At 46.9% G+C, this 17863-nt stretch overlaps 1 protein-coding gene across 2 annotated transcripts in view; it reads right to left on the bottom strand.

Moving 5' to 3' along the window:
- Positions 1–17863, bottom strand: part of CRYBG1 (crystallin beta-gamma domain containing 1) — a 195465-nt gene that overhangs the window by 95662 nt on the left and 81940 nt on the right. The window contains exon 1 of one of the 2 annotated variants that reach the window (XM_084777103.1): positions 13184–13615. The exons of the other annotated variant lie outside the window; for it this stretch is intronic. Coding sequence (XP_084633229.1) covers positions 13184–13342 — 159 coding nt within the window. The 5' untranslated portion in view covers positions 13343–13615. Of the gene's footprint in view, positions 1–13183; positions 13616–17863 lie in introns of those variants that run through there. 2 annotated transcript variants of the gene reach the window in all.

Below are 17863 nucleotides of genomic sequence, written 5' to 3'. Positions count from 1 at the left end.
AAAAGTCTAGAAAGAAAAGTCATTCTTAGATTAGCATTTAAACGGACAAGGAACCTAGGCCAGACATGGCACCATAGAGGTCAAGGTCAGCAGTCAACATCGCTGGAATCCACATTGCCACAGTACATGTCTTTCCTGCTCTTGGTCACTCTCTTGGGGTGTGTGTGTGTGTGTGTGTGTGTGTGTGTGTGTGTGTGTGTTACAGGAATGTATTCATGAGGGTATGAGTGCACATGTCTGTGCATGCATGTAGAGACCCCAGATTAATGTCAGTTGTCTCCCTCAACCATTTTCTATCTACTTTTTTGGTTTGTTTGTTTGTTTTTGTTTTTAGAGACAGGATTTCTCCATGTAGCCTTGGCTGTCCTAGACCAGGCTGGCCTTAAACTCACAACGATCCTCCCGTCTCTGCCTCCTGGGTGCTGGGATTAAAAGCTTGTGCCAAGGCCAGGTGTGGTGGTGCACGACTTTGATCCCAGCACTCGGGAGGCGGAGACAGGTGGATGGATGGCTGTGAGTTCGAGGCTAGCCTGGTCTACAAAGTGAGTCCAGGACAGCCAAGGTTAACACAGAGAGACCCTGTCTCTTAAAAAAGAAAAAAAAAGCGTGCACCACCATGCCCAGCTTTTCTACCTATGTTTTGAACCAGGACCTCTTATTGGACATGTAGATCATCAATTGGCTAGGCTGACTGGCCAATGAGTTCCAGGGATAATCCACCCACCTATCAGGGTACCCTGTACTGGGATTACAGGTTACTGGGATATCCAAGTTTTGCACAGCATGCAGTCTATATACTGAGCCATCTTCCCAGCCCCAAATGGCCACTCTTAATAAAAAGCACCAGTGGCTCACAAGCCTAAGAAGCCAACAGCTTCCAGTTGCTATTTTTTTTCTGATATTATATGTTTGTTTCTATGATTTTTGCATAGTCACAAGTATAGCACAGACAACAAGAAAACTATGACCCCATCTGGAGGGTTTTTTAAATGCAACAAGTCATTATTCCAGAAACTGGAAAATAAAGGAGTTAAATCAAACATTTCCCCGCCTTCCTCACGAACCTTTTCAGGTAGCAAAACATGTAATGAGGGAAAGTTCTTCCAATAGAAAAGTCCCAGCTAACAACTGTGACCGGATGACTTGACGACTGCAAGCAACAGTCATCAGTGACATTGTCTGGTAAGGGCTTTGAAAGGGAGGTGTCCAGAGGACCATATCAACCTTTGGTTGACAAAAATGAGAAACTGGTAGGTGCTTTATTATGCAGATAACATCTGAAGTATCCCCCTCCAATAACTGAATCAAATTGGTGGGTTTATTGCTTGCCAGTAAACACTGGGGATGGCGGGAAAGTTCAGTGGCACCTTGAGGACAAAGCCAGAGGAAGCCAGGATGTGCGACATTTCACAGAGATAAAAAGTGACAGAGCTTGTGTGCTGGCACACAGCTTTGATCCCAGCACTGAGGAGACAAGGTAGGTGGATCTCTGTGAGTTTGAGGTTAGCCTGGTCTACATAGTGAGTTCCAGGCCAACCAGGGATACACAGTGAGACCCTTATCTCTAATTAATTAATTAATGTGAAAAATTGTCAAGAAAAAAGAGGCAGGAGGAGCAGTCACAGACACACAGAGGCCCAGGAGAAACACTGACCAAGCTGCAGCACAGAGGCTCAAATCACACGTAGGATACATTAGATGACTGGGTTAATTAGAATCATGGCAGGATGCTTGCTAATGCGAAGTAATTAACAATATCTTCATCAGTGTTAATAACAGTACTGTGGTTATGGTCTTTTGAGACCGTCTTATCTAGAGCTACACACTGACACTTCAGTGCGCACGTGCGCACTCTCTCCCCAGGTTTGTTCTGCCAACCCATGTGCTGAGGGGCTTCTAGAATCTGAGCTGTCTGTTTGGAGACAACAGAACTTGCCACAAAACCTTTGGAAAGGAATGCCAAATTTCATGGCCAACCTTCTCTGCAAAGAATAGCACGTTTTCCGGACTTAAGTGACATTCTCAGAAAGCTCAGCTGAGGTAGCACCTCTGTAAAGCCCAACAGTCACACAGCAGGTCCAGGCTCTTCACTGAGGCAAACCAGCCTCCGTCTCCCGCCCCAGCCTCTCCTGACCCCACCATGCCAAGCAGAGAGCAGTCTCTTTTCACGCGGAAACTCACAAGGCTGGAGCCAAAATGGGCTGCAAGAACGACCTGTTTTGGAATTATTCCCAGTAGGCTGTCTTCCACGGTGATACAGATAGATTCCCTAATGCAGGAAACTCATCCAGAATAAGGAATTCCAAGATTCTTCATTAAGCCCAGCAACATGGGTACGCAGAGTCTGGGCCCTAGCATCCTTGTTTTTCCTTGTTTGCAAAGCAGGAATAATGATACCCAGCTTAGGGGCTTGAGTATGGGCTAATTAGTTTTGGATCGGTGCTCATCGGGAGCACCCACAGGAAGCCCGGCCTCGTGGATGGTTTGTATTAATTACACAGCGTTAGTGCCCAGCACAGCTGCATCTGTCCCTGGAGGAGGGTGGTCTGAACATGTCTGCACTTACTTCCTGTGACTACACACTGGCCTTTGGGTTCCTGCTGTATGCTCATCTTCACGCAGCCAAGATTTTTACTTCTGCTCCTCCAGTGGGCTCTGTGAGGGAAGGGCGTGCTGGCATCTTAGTTCGTCTAGGTATGTCCCAGGGCCAGGTTTACCTGGTTGCAGCTGCACTGAGGAGAGTATCACAAAGTATTGGAAGGGACTCAGTCTGCCATCCTGGCACAGGCGACAGATTAGACTGTGGGCCTGAGAGCAGAGCTGCCAAACCTGTTGGTGATAAAACTGCTTCCTAACTAAAAAGCGACACTCTGATATATAAGATAATCTATGAGGGGAGGGAAGAACAAGACAGGTTTTGGACTTAACTGCCCAAGAAACCTTACAAGGATGGTCAGATCCAGCAATTGTAACACTGTACTGCAGAGGAACAGAGACCCCTACCACTATTTAAAAGCAAGCAAACTCCTAATGCCTAGTCCCTTGGGTTAAGCAAATTAAAGTGAAATAAAAGAAACAGAAGGGCTATGTCTTCCCTCCATCAGAAAACCTTACTGAACATTCTGTGTGTGCCAGGTGCGGTGCTAGGAATGGGGACACAGCCATGAGCAAGAGGCAAAAGTCCCTGCTTCCTGGTTTATGTTGCCAGAGATGGAAGGTAGACAAAAGCAAACAGGAAATTGTCACCTCGTGATTTGTACTCTGCGGACAATTCCTGTAGGCTGAGGTGTCCGAGCAGCCTTTCTGCAGAGGCTATCATTTAAAGGAAACGCGAAGGGTGAGTGGCAATCGGTCCCTGAGGACTCCCGAAAGTGTGTCCCAGGCCAAGCAAACAGGGGGTGCTATATTGTTCTCCCAGCGAGAAAGAGTTCAGGTGAGAAAAAGGGGTGAGTGGGTGGAGATGGACAGCGTGGGAGGCGAGGACACACACCAGGTCGCCAGGGACCGGACCGAGAACTTGCAGGAAGATTGGAGGGTCTCCCCTCAGCACACCGGGACGCCTGAGACCACAAGCAGGAGAACGATGGTACCTGGTCAGCCTATAACAAGATGGTTCTGGCTCCTCTGTGCAGAAAGAACAGCGAGAAGAAGGGGACTAGAATGTTGCCATAGTTACAGTCTTAGATCTGTGATAGCTATTTGCTTATTTGGGGAAACCCAATAACAAAGGATCGCATGATGCGCCTCATTTCATCAGCCCCATCTACATGTTTGCTGGGAGAATAAAAAGGCCCCACATTTATGTGAGTTGGAACGTATATATCCCATTGAATACCATGGCACCCATGGTCAAGCATCTTACAGGTCTTGACTTTGGATCTCTGACATTCAGTACCCTGGCCCTTCTGCCAACCATCATCTCCTGTTACCATAACAACACCAGCCAATGGCTGTCAGGTGGTCATTGCTAAACTATGCTTTTCTCAGACATCAATTTGCTCCCCCCTTATCCACAAAGAAAATTAGCCCCAGCATAAGTTTCTTTATGTGTCAATGCCGTGCTCTTTACTCTATAAAATGCTGAGCCATCACACTCAACACCCCAAGCTCAGGTAACCTGTACCTCCCTCACTCTGAGGACCTTTTACTCCTGTCCCACCTCCTCAGTGCTCTACTTGGATCCTAAAACTGCGGGGTTTGTCCCATCTCACCGTAGAGCCTGCCCCATCTGTGTGTGTGACACCCCACCCCAGCCACACCCCGACCTCACCCCAAGCCCCGCCCTAGCAATGCATCTTTAATTATCTCACTTAGAGTAAACAGCATATATTTTGCCATCAAAACTATTAATGTATTATGCTGCACAGAGAGACTATCTTCCCCTAATTTTAAGGCTCTTTTGAAGTATTTCTGTTTCTGAAGAGGTTTTCATACGGGGTAAGAAGACTTGCAGCAAGTTCAGAGCGGCATGACCACCCAGTTCTACTCTCTTGAGCTTTAAGAAATGTACGAGTTCAACATTATCCCTTATTTTACCTACTCTTTTGAATTTTCTTATTTTGCCTTTTTCCTACTTGTTTCTGTTTGACATTGAGTCGCTGATTCTAAATGCATGGCTATTCACTCTTACAGACCGTCTGCGGCTCTGTGGTTCTGTGAGACCCGCCGCTTTCTCTGAAGTTGTGGTGAGTTGTCCGCCCCCTATGAAAACCTCCCGCAAACAGATATATTTAAAGGAAACTTCAGATTCGGGGAATTATAATCAAATCTCTGCATATAGAATAACACATTCATGGTTTTAATAGCAAAGTATATGCTAATTACTGTACGCATTGCTTCCCATGTGTCCTGGTTAGATTTTGCTGACAAATGAATTTTCATGTTAGTTTGCAAAAATTAATTAGTTAATAATAGAAAAACCTTCATCTTCTTATTTAGTCTGAAAATGTTCCAAATCTCTCTGGCTGGTTTTCAAGGCACTTCTTCAAAGTCAGCATTCTCTAAAACGACCAGATGGCTCCTCCCCGCTTACCCGCCTCCCCACCCCCACCAGCCAGCTCCCTTCACAAGACTCAGGTTTGTCACCGGGGCATGTCTCCAGCCTCTGAGTCTAAACGCTCCAAATCATGACCGTCCACTTTTGCTCACATGACACAAGGCTCATCATGCAGCCTCTTGACTTCATCTCACCCGACAGCCTCTGCCTCCATGCGGATGCACAGTTTGGATGGCCGCGTGAGCAGCCTCTGAGAGCCCGAGCCCTTCTGCTTTCAAAGCTTTTTACTTCCCTGTACACAACTCTTCCGTTACAGCAAGAAGCTCAATGCCACTGTCTCTCACATATTCCATCTATTATCAAATATTTATCTTTGCTTAAGAACTCACAACAATTTGTCGGCATTTAAGGGATGGACCCCGACCTGATACTTCTGCGAGCTGGGGGGGAGGGGTGGGGGAGGGGACCTACTACTCGGGTTCCTTTCTGCTCCCCTTTCCTGCCCAGAGACAGTCTCCTTGGCCAGCACCCCTACTACTCGGGTTCCTTTCTGCTCCCCTTTCCTGCCCAGAGACAGTCTCCTTGGCCAGCACCTTCATTCTGATGCCTTTCCAACACCACAGGGCAGTAGTAAATATACCCAACACAGTGTCATCGTAGCTTTAAATCATAAACACTAGTCTGTCATTTCTTTCCGTCTTGGTTTAGGCCAAGCATCAGTAATGTTGAGAGTTCTTTATTTTTCCTCATTCCTTTTCTGCTGCAAGAAGCAACTCCCAGGGTAAGCCGGTCAACAAGTATTAAATAAATAAATAGCTTACAACGCCAAGGAAGGGACAAAGGATAAGACGCTGGCAGAATGTTAGCCGTAAACGACACAACTGGAGAGCTGGCTCAGTGATTCAAAGTACACACCGCTCTTGCAGAGGACCCAAGTTCAGACCCCAGCATCTACGCTGGGCAGTTCACAACCACCTAGAACCCCCGGCTCTAGCACATCCAAGCCATCCTGTGGCCTCTGAGGGCAGGGCCCCTTACTCAAGTGCACACATCCTCACACAGACAGGCACACATAATAAAAAAACCACTTTTTTTTTAAAGCCAGATATGGTGGCACACACCTTTAGTCCCAGTACTTGGAAGGGATCTGCAAGCTCAAAGCAAGCCTGGGCTATATATGTACAGCAAGTTGCAGGCCAGCCAGGGATGCACAATAAGACACTACCTTAAAAGAAACCAAAACCCAAATCCAAAACGAACAAACAACAAGAGAAGCCAGGTGGAAGGTCAGGGCCTATTCGCGGGCTCTGCGTGAGCGCTGAGCACATGGTGGCTCAATCTCCTCCTTCAGCTCCTGTTCTCCTACTTCCTGGTGGATCTTTTCTGTCCTCCTGAATCCACCCAACCCCCTCCTTACTGTTCATGTGCTGAAATTATATATGGCTCCATTTTCTACCTGGGGTGACAGCCAATGCATGTTTACCCATAACCTTGCCAGAACAGCTATTTCAAGAATCATTAAAAACAAAACAAAACAAAACAAAACAAAACATGGAGGTACATAAGATGACTCATTGCAAGGTCATCTAGTACCATGAGGTCAAAGTATCAATTTGGTCAGCTACCCTCTCCTCCAGCAATTCCAACTTGGTTATCACTCCATCCAGCGGCTTAAAAATGACTGGGAAGGGGCTGGAGAGATGGCTCAGAGGTTAAGGGCACTGACTGCTCCTCCAGAAGTCCTGAGTTCAATTCCCAGCAACCACATGGTGGCTCACAACCACCTATAATGTGATCTGATGCCTTCTACTGGCCTGCAGGTGTACACGCAACCAGAGCACTGTATACATAATAATAAATAAATAAATCTTAAAAAAAAATGACTGGGAAGAAGTGACCTATCTGAACAGTTAAGATCCCTGATGCATAGATAAAAGCAAAATGCAGTAACAATTAGCATGGTACTGCAAACCAACATCAACAACAGAAAGCCTTCAGGGACAGGAAGCTTGCTTGAATGTAAACTATATTTATAGGAAATAATAGATAAGCTGTGCATGCAACAGCAGAGCAGAAATATCTGTATGAACATGAGGGGTATGAGTGGGTTAATGGTACCCCTATGACAGCATTCCTTTCCTTTATTTTTAAAATGTATTTATTTTATCTACTTATTTAGAGGGTACAGTATGTAAGACTTAGTTCTCTCCTTCCACTATGTGGATTTTGGGAAACAAACTCAGGTTGTCAGAATCAGCCAGCGGCAAGCACTGTTACCTAACAAGCCAACTTCTGGCACCAAATCTGTTGCTTTTAAAGAAAGGTAATATGACAATAAGGTAAATTAATAAAACTAGATAACATCAGATACTAGATGCAGAAGAATGTTGTGTAGAGGCTAGTTGTTTCCAAGGGCTTCCCCAGCACCTCACTATTTTACTAAAAAGAAATCTACACACATTTAGCTGAATGCCAAAAACAGGCAAAGGTAGGAAGTGGGAAGTGGGAAGTGGGGAAGTGGGAAGTAGGAAGGTGGGAAGGTGGGAAGGTGAGAAAGTGGGAAATGGGAAGTGGGAAGGTGGGAAGTGGGAACTGCGAAGGTGAGAAGGTGGGAAATGGGAAGAGGGGAGGTGGGAAGCTGGGAAGGTGGAGAGGTGGGAAGGTGGGAAGTGGGAAGTGGGAAGATGGGAAGGTGGGAAGGTAAGAAGTGGGAAGGTGGGAAATGGGAAGGTGGGAAGAAGGTGGGAAGGTGGGAAGGTGGGAAGGTAGGAAGTGGGAAGGTGGGAAGAAGGTGGGAAGAAGGTGAGAAGTGGGAAGGTGGGAAGGTGAGAAGTGGGAAGGTGGGAAGTGGGAAGGTGGGAAGTGGGAAGGTAGGAAGTGGGAAGGTGGGAAGTGGGAAGGTGGGAAGTGGGAAGGTGGGAAGATGGGAAGGTGGGAAGTGGGAAGGTGGAAAGGTAGGAAGTGGGAAGGTGGGAAGAAGGTGAGAAGTGGGAAGGTGGGAAGGTGAGAAGTGGGAAGGTGGGAAGGTGAGAAGTGGGAAGGTGGGAAGTGGGAAGGTGAGAAGTGGGAAGGTGGGAAGGTGAGAAGTGGGAAGGTGGGAAGTGGGAAGGTGGGAAGGTAGGAAGTGGGAAGGTGGGAAATGGGAAGGTGGGAAGAAGGTGGGAAGTGGGAAGGTGGGAAGGTAGGAAGTGGGAAGGTGGGAAATGGGAAGGTGGGAAGAAGGTGGGAAGTGGGAAGGTGGGAAGGTAGGAAGTGGGAAGGTGGGAAATGGGAAGGTGGGAAGAAGGTGGGAAGTGGGAAGGTGGGAAGGTAGGAAGTGGGAAGGTGGGAAGAAGGTGAGAAGTGGGAAGGTGGGAAGGTGAGAAGTGGGAAGGTGGGAAGTGGGAAGGTGGGAAGTGGGAAGGTAGGAAGTGGGAAGGTGAGAAGTGGGAAGGTGGGAAGGTGGGAAGATGGGAAGGTGGGAAGTGGGAAGGTGGAAAGGTAGGAAGTGGGAAGGTGGGAAGAAGGTGGGAAGAAGGTGAGAAGTGGGAAGGTGGGAAGGTGAGAAGTGGGAAGGTGGGAAGGTGAGAAGTGGGAAGGTGGGAAGTGGGAAGGTGGGAAGGTGAGAAGTGGGAAGGTGGGAAGTGGGAAGGTGGGAAGTGGGAAGGTGAGAAGTGGGAAGGTGGGAAGGTGAGAAGTGGGAAGGTGGGAAGTGGGAAGGTGGGAAGTGGGAAGGTGAGAAGTGGGAAGGTAGGAAGTGGGAAGGTGAGAAGTGGGAAGGTGGGAAGTGGGAAGGTGGGAAGTGGGAAGGTAGGAAGTGGGAGAGTGGGAAGTGGGAAGGTGGGAAGTGGGAAGGTGAGAAGAGGGAAGGTGGGAAGTGGGAAGGTAGGAAGGTGGGAAGGTGGAAATTGGGAAGGTGGGAAAGTAAGAAGTGGGAAGTGGGAAGGTGGGAAGTGGGAAGTGGGAAGGTGGGAAGTGGGAAGGTGGGAAGTGGGAAGGTAGGAAGTGGGAAGGTGGGAAGTGGGAAGGTGGGAAGTGGGAAGGTGGGAAGTGGGAAGGTGAGAAGTGGGAAGGTGGGAAGGTGAGAAGTGGGAAGGTGGGAAGTGGGAAGGTGGGAAGTGGGAAGGTGAGAAGTGGGAAGGTAGGAAGTGGGAAGGTGGGAAGTGGGAAGGTGGGAAGTGGGAAGGTGGGAAGTGGGAAGGTAGGAAGTGGGAGAGTGGGAAGTGGGAAGGTGGGAAGTGGGAAGGTGAGAAGAGGGAAGGTGGGAAGTGGGAAGGTAGGAAGGTGGGAAGGTGGAAATTGGGAAGGTGGGAAAGTAAGAAGTGGGAAGTGGGAAGGTGGGAAGTGGGAAGTGGGAAGGTGGGAAGTGGGAAGGTGGGAAGTGGGAAGGTAGGAAGTGGGAAGGTGAGAAGTGGGAAGGTGGGAAGTGGGAAGGTGGGAAGTGGGAAGGTGGGAAGTGGGAAGGTGAGAAGAGGGAAGGTGGGAAGTGGGAAGGTGGGAAGTGGGAAGGTGGGAAGTGGGAAGGTGGGAAGTGGGAAGGTGAGAAGAGGGAAGGTGGGAAGGTGGGAAGGTAAGAAGTGGGAAGGTGGGAAGTGGGAAGGTAGGAAGTGGGAAGGTGGGAAGTGGGAAGTAGGAAGGTGGGAAGGTGGGAAGGTGGGAAGTGAGAAGGGGAAGGTGGGAAGGTGGGAAGTGGGAAGGTGAGATGGTAGGAATGTGGGAAGGTGGATGGTATCATCAGAGCTTCAAAGATGTGGCCTGAAGCTGACAAGCCAAGTTCCTCCCCAGCCAGCTTCCTCTTTCCTCCTGGAGCCTTGGAGGCACCCCTACATGATGCCGAGGCACACCACACCATCTACTCCACTCCTATCTACTCATTTTTAGGAGACCACCAAAGCTGGTGGGCTCTGCTCTCAGCTGTATTTGTTGCTGTGTTTCCCCGGGCTCAGTGAGTAAAGGCCTGGTGACCCGATTGCATCCCCCAAAGATGGAAGGAGAGGACCGATTCAAGACTCTGTAACAGAGTGGTCCTCTGACCTGCACAGCATGCTGTGGCATGTGAGTGCACACACATATCATGCACAAATAATGGTACATCTTGTCTAATGGATACCATTAAATTCCTTATGTCCCTCATATTCGTACAGATCTTTTTTTTTTTTTTTCAATGATCTGAAGAAGCCACTTTCTGGTGGAAAGAGACTGTTTCCAAAGATGGAGAAACCTAGGATCTTACAAAGTTCTCCAAGAACACCAGCAATGGAGAGAAGACTCTAGGGACCCAGAGCATCTTCACAAATAAGGTTAGTATTTAATCAGAATTGTAAGATAAACGCATATTTGGATTACTACAGTTTTAAAATAAAACAAAAATGGCAAGATTCCCCAGCAAAGGTTACTCTTTTAGTTTACTATGTAGATTGTTACTTCGTAAAGTATTTAAAAACCAATATTTTTAATTAGCATGCACCTTGTGGTGAAACATTATCTAATTCCCCAACTCTTAGAAGTATCTTCCCCCAGGACTGAGGACTGAACTGTGGATCGGGGGCCTTGTGCAGGCTAGGCTCATGGGGAGCTGTGGCCCAGCCTATCTACTTATTCATTTAGAGACATGGTCTCTCTCGGTTGAACAGGTGGGACTTGAACTCCCTGTGTAGCCCAGACAATATTTGAACTTGTGAACCTCCTGCCTTGGCTCATCAAGGATCTGGGTTCACAGGCTTGTGGCCCAATCCAGGGTATAAGTTAACTTTTTTTTCAGGGGAGGCTTATCCTAGAGCCCCCTCTGCCAACCAGGCTGACCTCAAACTCACAGAGATCCTCCTGCCTCTCCCTCCCAAGTACTAGTATTAAAGGCAGGAACCATCCCACCAGGCCTAGAAGTTAACTCTTGAAGAAAGGATGCTTTCATAGTTTTTAAGTTATTTTAGGCAAAATGATAAAAAACAAAAAACAAAAACAAAAACCCAAGGGCTCTGATTTGATTGTCTTCGTCATTAATGGAGATAGATATATTTATTTATTTTTGTTTGTTTGTTTGTTTTTCAAGACAGGGTCTCTCTGTGTAGCCTTGGCTGTCCTGGACTCACTTTGTAGACCAGGCTGGCCTCGAACTCACAGCGATCCACCTGCCTCTGCCTCTCAGAGTGCTGGGATTACAAGCGTGTGACACCATGCCCGGCTCCAGGGAGATATTTTAAAGTGGATGTTTTAATACCAGTGACCTGAGCATCCCTCCCAGCTCTCACTTTGAAGTTAAGCAAACTTCAGTTCCTCATTGCTCGGGGCTCCCAGCGGGGTCATCCTGGAGGACATCGTGTCTGTTCTCAGTCCCTGAGCCGCTCTTCACTCAGTGACTGCGCATACATCCTTGGGTCCTGGTTTATCAAGATGACCCAGCTTGTCCCCAATTACTCCTTTTGTCTATGACTGTCACAGTCACAGAGCTTGCTCCTAATCCCACATTGTCACCAAGGCTCTGTGCATTTACATTAGTGTTGTTATTGGTTGTGTCTTCCAGCCACAAAATTGAGTTTTTCCCCAAGTTCTTCTGGGAATTTTCTGCCAAACTGCTGGTTGGACATCATTAAAAATATCTCGGGGGGGGGGGGGGCAAAATATCTCCAGAGGGTTGCTAATTAGGCAAGAATTAGCAAAGACCACAAATCTGTGTATAATGACTTAAGGCGTCTCTCTAGGCGGTGTTTAAAAACTAAGAATCTCAAATCTGAGGCTTATCAGGCACAAGGGCAGAAAGAGGCACTCGAGGCACAGCAGTAAAACCAAGAGGCATGGAAATAAACACTGATTAGGATCCTACCTCCCCATCATAGGACACATCTGAAAGGATGCTCTCAACGTTGTGCTCAGAGCAGGGTCAACATCGAATGCTTTATTCTATCTCAAGCCGTCAATCAGCATTTAGATGTTTTTCAAAAGTGTGTTTATGTGTATGCACCCACAAATATATACCCATTTTTAAAATCAGCTACCTGTCTCATTAAATTATGGGTTTGATCAGGGAACTCCGGCAGGGAGGGAAAAAAATAGATCAAAAGTTTATAGGACACGCATTTCCCCTAGAGCACATTACATAGACGAGGCTGACACATTGTATGCATTCCATCCGACAGCTTCAAAGTTCCCGTGCACAGAACAAAGCAAATGTTCATACAGTACGGCAGGTGAGGAACAGAGTAAAAGAACATCAAAGGCAAGTGCAGGCTGGTGGTGACAGAGCAGGACAGGTCCAGCCAGCGGCGGGTGGGGAGGGTGGGAACCCATCAAGGTCGAGAGCCAGATTCACCTTACAAACGGTGACCTGTGGTGTGCACAGAGCATCTGAGCTGTGCATCAGCACTTGAGCTGTGCCTCAGAACCTGAAAACAGAGGCTACAGGTATCGCTCAGTGGCAGAGCACTTGTGTCCCTCACACAGAAAGGCCTTGGGTTTGGTCCCCAGCACAGAACCAGAAACTGAAAAATGACCATCCGCTTTCCTCAAATGCATCTCTATTTGTTTTTCTGAGACAGGGTCCCCTGTATCCCAGGCTGGCCTCAAACTCATGATGCGCCCAGAGATGGCTTCGAATTCCTGCCTCCATGAGTGTTGGGATTACAGGCATGAGCTATTATGTGTGTTGCCGGAGATGAAACCCAGAGCCTTGTGCGTTTTAGGCAAGCATTCTACGAACTGCGCTGTAGCCCCGCCCTAACAAAGAATCTTTATGGTTTATTATTATCTAGTTCAAATAAGAACTTGGTACCCTGCAAATTAGCTCAGCCCAAAGTAACATGGCTTTAAGGAAAATATAAGGTTTTATTTATTTATTTATTTGTCTCCCCCGCCCCCAAAACAAGGGTCCAAAATTTTTTTTTACATACAAAGAGTTAAGTCTTGGAGAACATTACCCAGCAGTAACTAGCCTCAGTGGCATTTACTTCAATAGCTAAACTATAGCCAACTAGAAGAAAACAAAAAACAAAACCAATGCAAGGCAAGGGAAAAGAGGGGGGTGAGAGAGAAAAGACCGTGTGTTTTAACTGTAGTGGCTGGGCTATTGACAGATACAAGGCCAACATGGCTAGCCATTCACAACTGTGATAATGCTGGCTCCCACTCACATCCCCACAATTTAACCCTTGTAAAGAGTAAAACAAAACAAAAACAAAACCCAATTACACAGAAGATTCCCCAGCTAGGACTCACCTCAAGATCCCGGTCATAGCACCTGTTTCTGGAATTTTCACATCTATTCCGGGAGTCAAGGCGCCGGTTTCGAGAGTCGACGCTCCTGCTACGATTGTTGGCACACCCATTGCACCTGCCGCAGCCGCAGCCGCAGCCACAGCAAGTCCGACCCCCCATCGAGTGGACCGGCTTTCAGATTTTCTCCACAAGAGAACAGTAAATACTGCAGAATGAATGCAGCGATCCAGCCGCATACGCAGCCAGGTGTTGTCCTGACAGGCCCAGAGTGAGCAACAGCCTGGGCCTCTGTTCTTGATCCCAAAGAGGGACTTTTCAGCTGAAAACAAACCACTGAGATTAGGAGAGACCCTGTGTCCACTCACAGGGTCAGACTCAGACCAGGCTAAGTGGTGCCATCTCTCCAAATGAGAGCTCCTCTCTCAGTGGCCTCAGGAAAACAAGTGAGCATCACCGGCCGTGACTCCTCTTTATTGTAGGCATGATGTCACCATGGCTTTAATTTTGCCCTGTATTGCTGGTAGGAATTCAGCTTGACGTTCCAGGATGTCAGGACAATAACAGTAATTACCACTGTGCTGAGCTTTTGTAGTGCTCCCTTACAGGATGTATATTGGTCAGGACACTCAGCCCTCAGGACTCCCAAAAGAACGGGGCCCATCTTTCCTGAAGCTGGTTGCAGCATCCCAGAGGACCCCTCTTAAGTGGTTTCAGACCCCGTGTTTTAAGCCTTGGGAAGTTTTTGTGTTTATATGTAAGAAATGCACTTATACAAAGACAGAAAGGGCAAATGTGTAGAGTGAAGAGTGCTTGGGGCGGCTCGCCAGCATCCACGCCTGTTTCCTATTCTCCTGATGGGCAGAGAGGGGAAAGAGAGAGCAGAGAGAGGAGGAGGAAGAGGAGAGTAAGGGGGTAAAAAAATATTTCCTATAACAACTTTTATCAAGGCTGGGCATGGTGGCATATGTTTTTAATCCCAGTATTCCAGTGGCAGAGGCAAGTGGATCTATATAGCAAGTTTCTGGACGGCCAGGGCTACATAGAGAGAGAGGCCTGGTCTCAAGAAAAGAAATTCACAAAAACCTTTTGTCAGTGCTAAACAGCACAGATTGTCACCGTGTCTCTCAATACAAACCCGTGTAGAAACCCAAAGAAAGAATAGGAAAAGAACATTTATTGCAAAAATATAAAATGACTATATATATAAATCTGGGCCTCACTAGGCCAGGGGTGGTGCACACCTTTAATCCTAAAACTCCAGAGGCAGAGGCAGGAGGATTGCTATGAATTTGAGGCCAGCCTGGTCTACAGAATAAGTTCCAGGACAGCTAGGGCTACATTGTGAAACTCTGTCTCAAACAAACAAACAAACACCATAATATAAAAACATTAAGAAACCAGACAACTCTCAGTCTCATTCATCTTATTATTATTTTTAATTGATTTCCTTTTCTTTTTTGAGACATGGTCTTATTCTACAGCCCAGGTTGGCCTGGAATTCAAGACAATCTCCCCCTCTCAGCCTCCTCAGCACTGGGATTACAAGGTGAGCATCATTTCCAACTTTCAACGCCATTTAATTGAGGAATTGCTAATTTAAATAATACAATAGCAACAGACTGGCAAGATTCAAGCGACTGGTTATCTACGTCATATGAGGAAGGGGAAAAAATCAGACACATTCAGTGCTGGAGTATAAGCTGGCAAATCCTTCTTTTTAAAAAAACTTTTGTTATCATTTTATTTTATTTACATAGGTGTTTCCCCCCCCCCCACACCCCCCATGTACGTCTGTGTGCGAGCATCAGATCCCCTGGAACTGGAATTACAGGCAGTGCTGGGGATTTGAACCTGGGTCCTTTGGAAGACCAACCAGTGCTCTTAACCTGCTGCGCTATCTCTTCAGCCCCTGGTAATTCCTTTTTTATGGTCAATCTGAGAATATACCATTCTGAAACATGAGTGCTTTTAAGAGAATTTAGTTCCTAGAAATAACTAACAACAGCAATAAAAAAGGTAAAAAGTAGAAACAGAGGAGTCTCCAAAAGAAAGGAGAACCATGGTCCTCCATCCATCACGTCCCATGTGAAGGCCACGTATCACACAGTTGTCATAGGCTGATGGAATGAAGATTAACACGCTTTCTTAGTAAAGAAAAAACAAGTTGCCAAGGTCATCCTCAGCTATGTAAAAAGTTCCAGGCCAGACTAGACTACAGGTGACAATGTTGGGAGTTGGGGAAAGAAAAGAAGGGAACAGCTAAGTTGGAGAATTGTGTGCAGTTCATGAACTTGCTGTTAAAAACAGCCCACGCTGGACCAACTGCTGATATACATAAGTAGTAAGAGAGAGAACGCTGTCACCTGTCAAGGTGGAGAGAGCCGGAAGCCTTTGTTTTGTATATTTTGTTACAATGGGACATTTCTTTTGCCACAAGAAAATAATACAAGAGAAATGATATACAGCCAGGTTGTTGAAAAGAAACCAAGCCAAACACCTCCTCTCACAGATGAAGCCACCTAGCCTTGGCAGAACACAGGAAATGGACTGGCTTACATATATTTATATGTTTATTTATACATATGTAAATAAACAATACCCACAGTGGCTACTTCAAAGGAAGAGACAACAGGTACTTGGGGAGAAAAGAAAACAAATCCCTCACTGGGCTTTCCTATTATATCAGGCGACCTGACACCTTCAAATGGAAAGCTGGCAAGACATAAATTAGCAATGCTCCCTCCCTCTCTCTCCCCCTCCTTCCCTCCCACTGTGTGCGTGTGTGCGCGCGCGTGTGTGTGTGCATGTGTGTGTGTGCACGTGCGCACAGATTAGATATTTAGCTTTTAGGAGAAGAGCAACTGGCACAGAGAACCCCACTGTTTGAAAGGCATCTTTGGTACCAGAGCAGCAACCTCTGGCACACAACTGCTGAGTGTCCCTGTGCATGGAAAGGCCATGCTCTCAGGCTGTCCCAGAGACAAGGGGACAGATGTCCAGGCCACTGGGCTCTATTTCTCAGGGGCTCTGGCCACTGTACGACGTGAGAGAAAAGGATGGAGTTCTGGTCCTTGGAGTGTTGAGTTGCTTCCGAGGTCCACACACGCTTTGGTGAGATTTCCTGATCTACTGTTAAAGCCTAAACAAAAATGAGGTTCAAACTGCTGAATACTGCCCACGTGATCGGTTGTGGGTTTTGTTTTGTTTTGTTTTTCTTACTGTGAACAGACTGCTTTCCAGCCATGCAAGACTGATGTGGCCCTCGCTGTGTTAGATGTGTTACATGCTGCTGAGACGAGACACTTGACAGAAGCAACAGAGGGAGGAGGGCATTTATTTTGCTCACAGTCCATCATGTCTAGGGGTGTCATGGAGGTAGGAAACTGAGGGTTCTGGTCACATTGCAGCTAAGGGGAGTCTTCTCACCTCATATAACCTAATCCAGAGAACCCCTCACAGGATGCCTGGAGGCTTGTCTCCAAGGTGATTCTACATCCTTGCCGCATTGACAGCCACAGTGAACCATCACGGGCCCTTAGAGTCTCCTGATCTAGTAAGAAGACTTTGTACTAATCAGTCTAGTAAAGGCCGAGATCAGAGGACGCTTGAGGTGAGTGGCAGCACAGAGAGAAAAATGAACACTTTTTCCTGGGCAGAGGCCACCAAGAAAGAGCTCATCCTTGAGTACACACGAGTGGGGATGCTCTGGGCACGGGAAGAAGGCAAGAGACTGACCCATGAGGGAAACCCCGAGACTGAGCGGAGTCCTGCAGGCAACGAAGGTGAGACTGCTACAGTTTATAAGACGTAGAGGGTCCTGACGATCATGAATGCATTCCTAAGTCATAGCTTTGATCATAATAATGCTGAAATAATTTCTCCTTCTTCAAAAACATTTGCGTGAACAGTACTTTTACACAGCCTCAAGACAGAAATGCAAGCCCACATACCACCAGAAGCTTCTATCTTCTTTACCCTCCCGACTCTACCACAGCTATTTATTTTTATTTATTTATTTTTATTTATTTATTTATTTGGTTTTTTGAGACAGGGTTTCTCTGTGTAGCCTTGGCCATCCTGGACTCACTTTGTAGACCAGGCTGGCCTCGAACTCATAGCGATCCGCCTGCCTCTGCCTCCCGAGTGTTGGGATTAAAGGCGTGCGCCACCACACCTGGCCCTCAGCTATTTATTTTTAAAATTTATTTATTTTTATGTTTATGTGCATTTTATGTCTGTGGGTATCAGACTTTGGAGTTACAGACAGTTGTGAGCTGCCATGTGAGTGCTGGGAATTGAACCCTGGTCCTCCGGAAGAACAGTCGGTGCTCCCAACCGCCGAGCCATCTCTCCAGGCCCCCATAGCTATTTATTACCAGTGCTAATTAATTAATTAGAGACTTTGCATCTCCTTAATGTAGAACAGGCTAGTCTGGAGCTTGTAATCCTCCTGCCTCAGTCTCTTGATTTCTAGCGTGTGCCCTCTAGTAGCATTCTTAGCTTTTAATGTACCCTACTATAGTCAATCAATGCATTGATAAACAGATACACGTATATTCTATTCTGCTGCCTCTTGTATAAGGTACAACACGCTATTCATTCTGATCTCTGTCTTAGACTTTTTGTTTAGGGTTGTATTATTTTTATCCCTTAGAGCAGTGGCTTTCAACTTATGGGTAG

The sequence above is a fragment of the Acomys minous genome (assembly GCF_964271855.1).
Source record: "Acomys minous genome assembly, chromosome: 3".
Taxonomy (NCBI): Eukaryota; Metazoa; Chordata; class Mammalia; order Rodentia; family Muridae; genus Acomys; species Acomys minous.
This window is presented reverse-complemented; position numbering and strand designations above follow the sequence as displayed.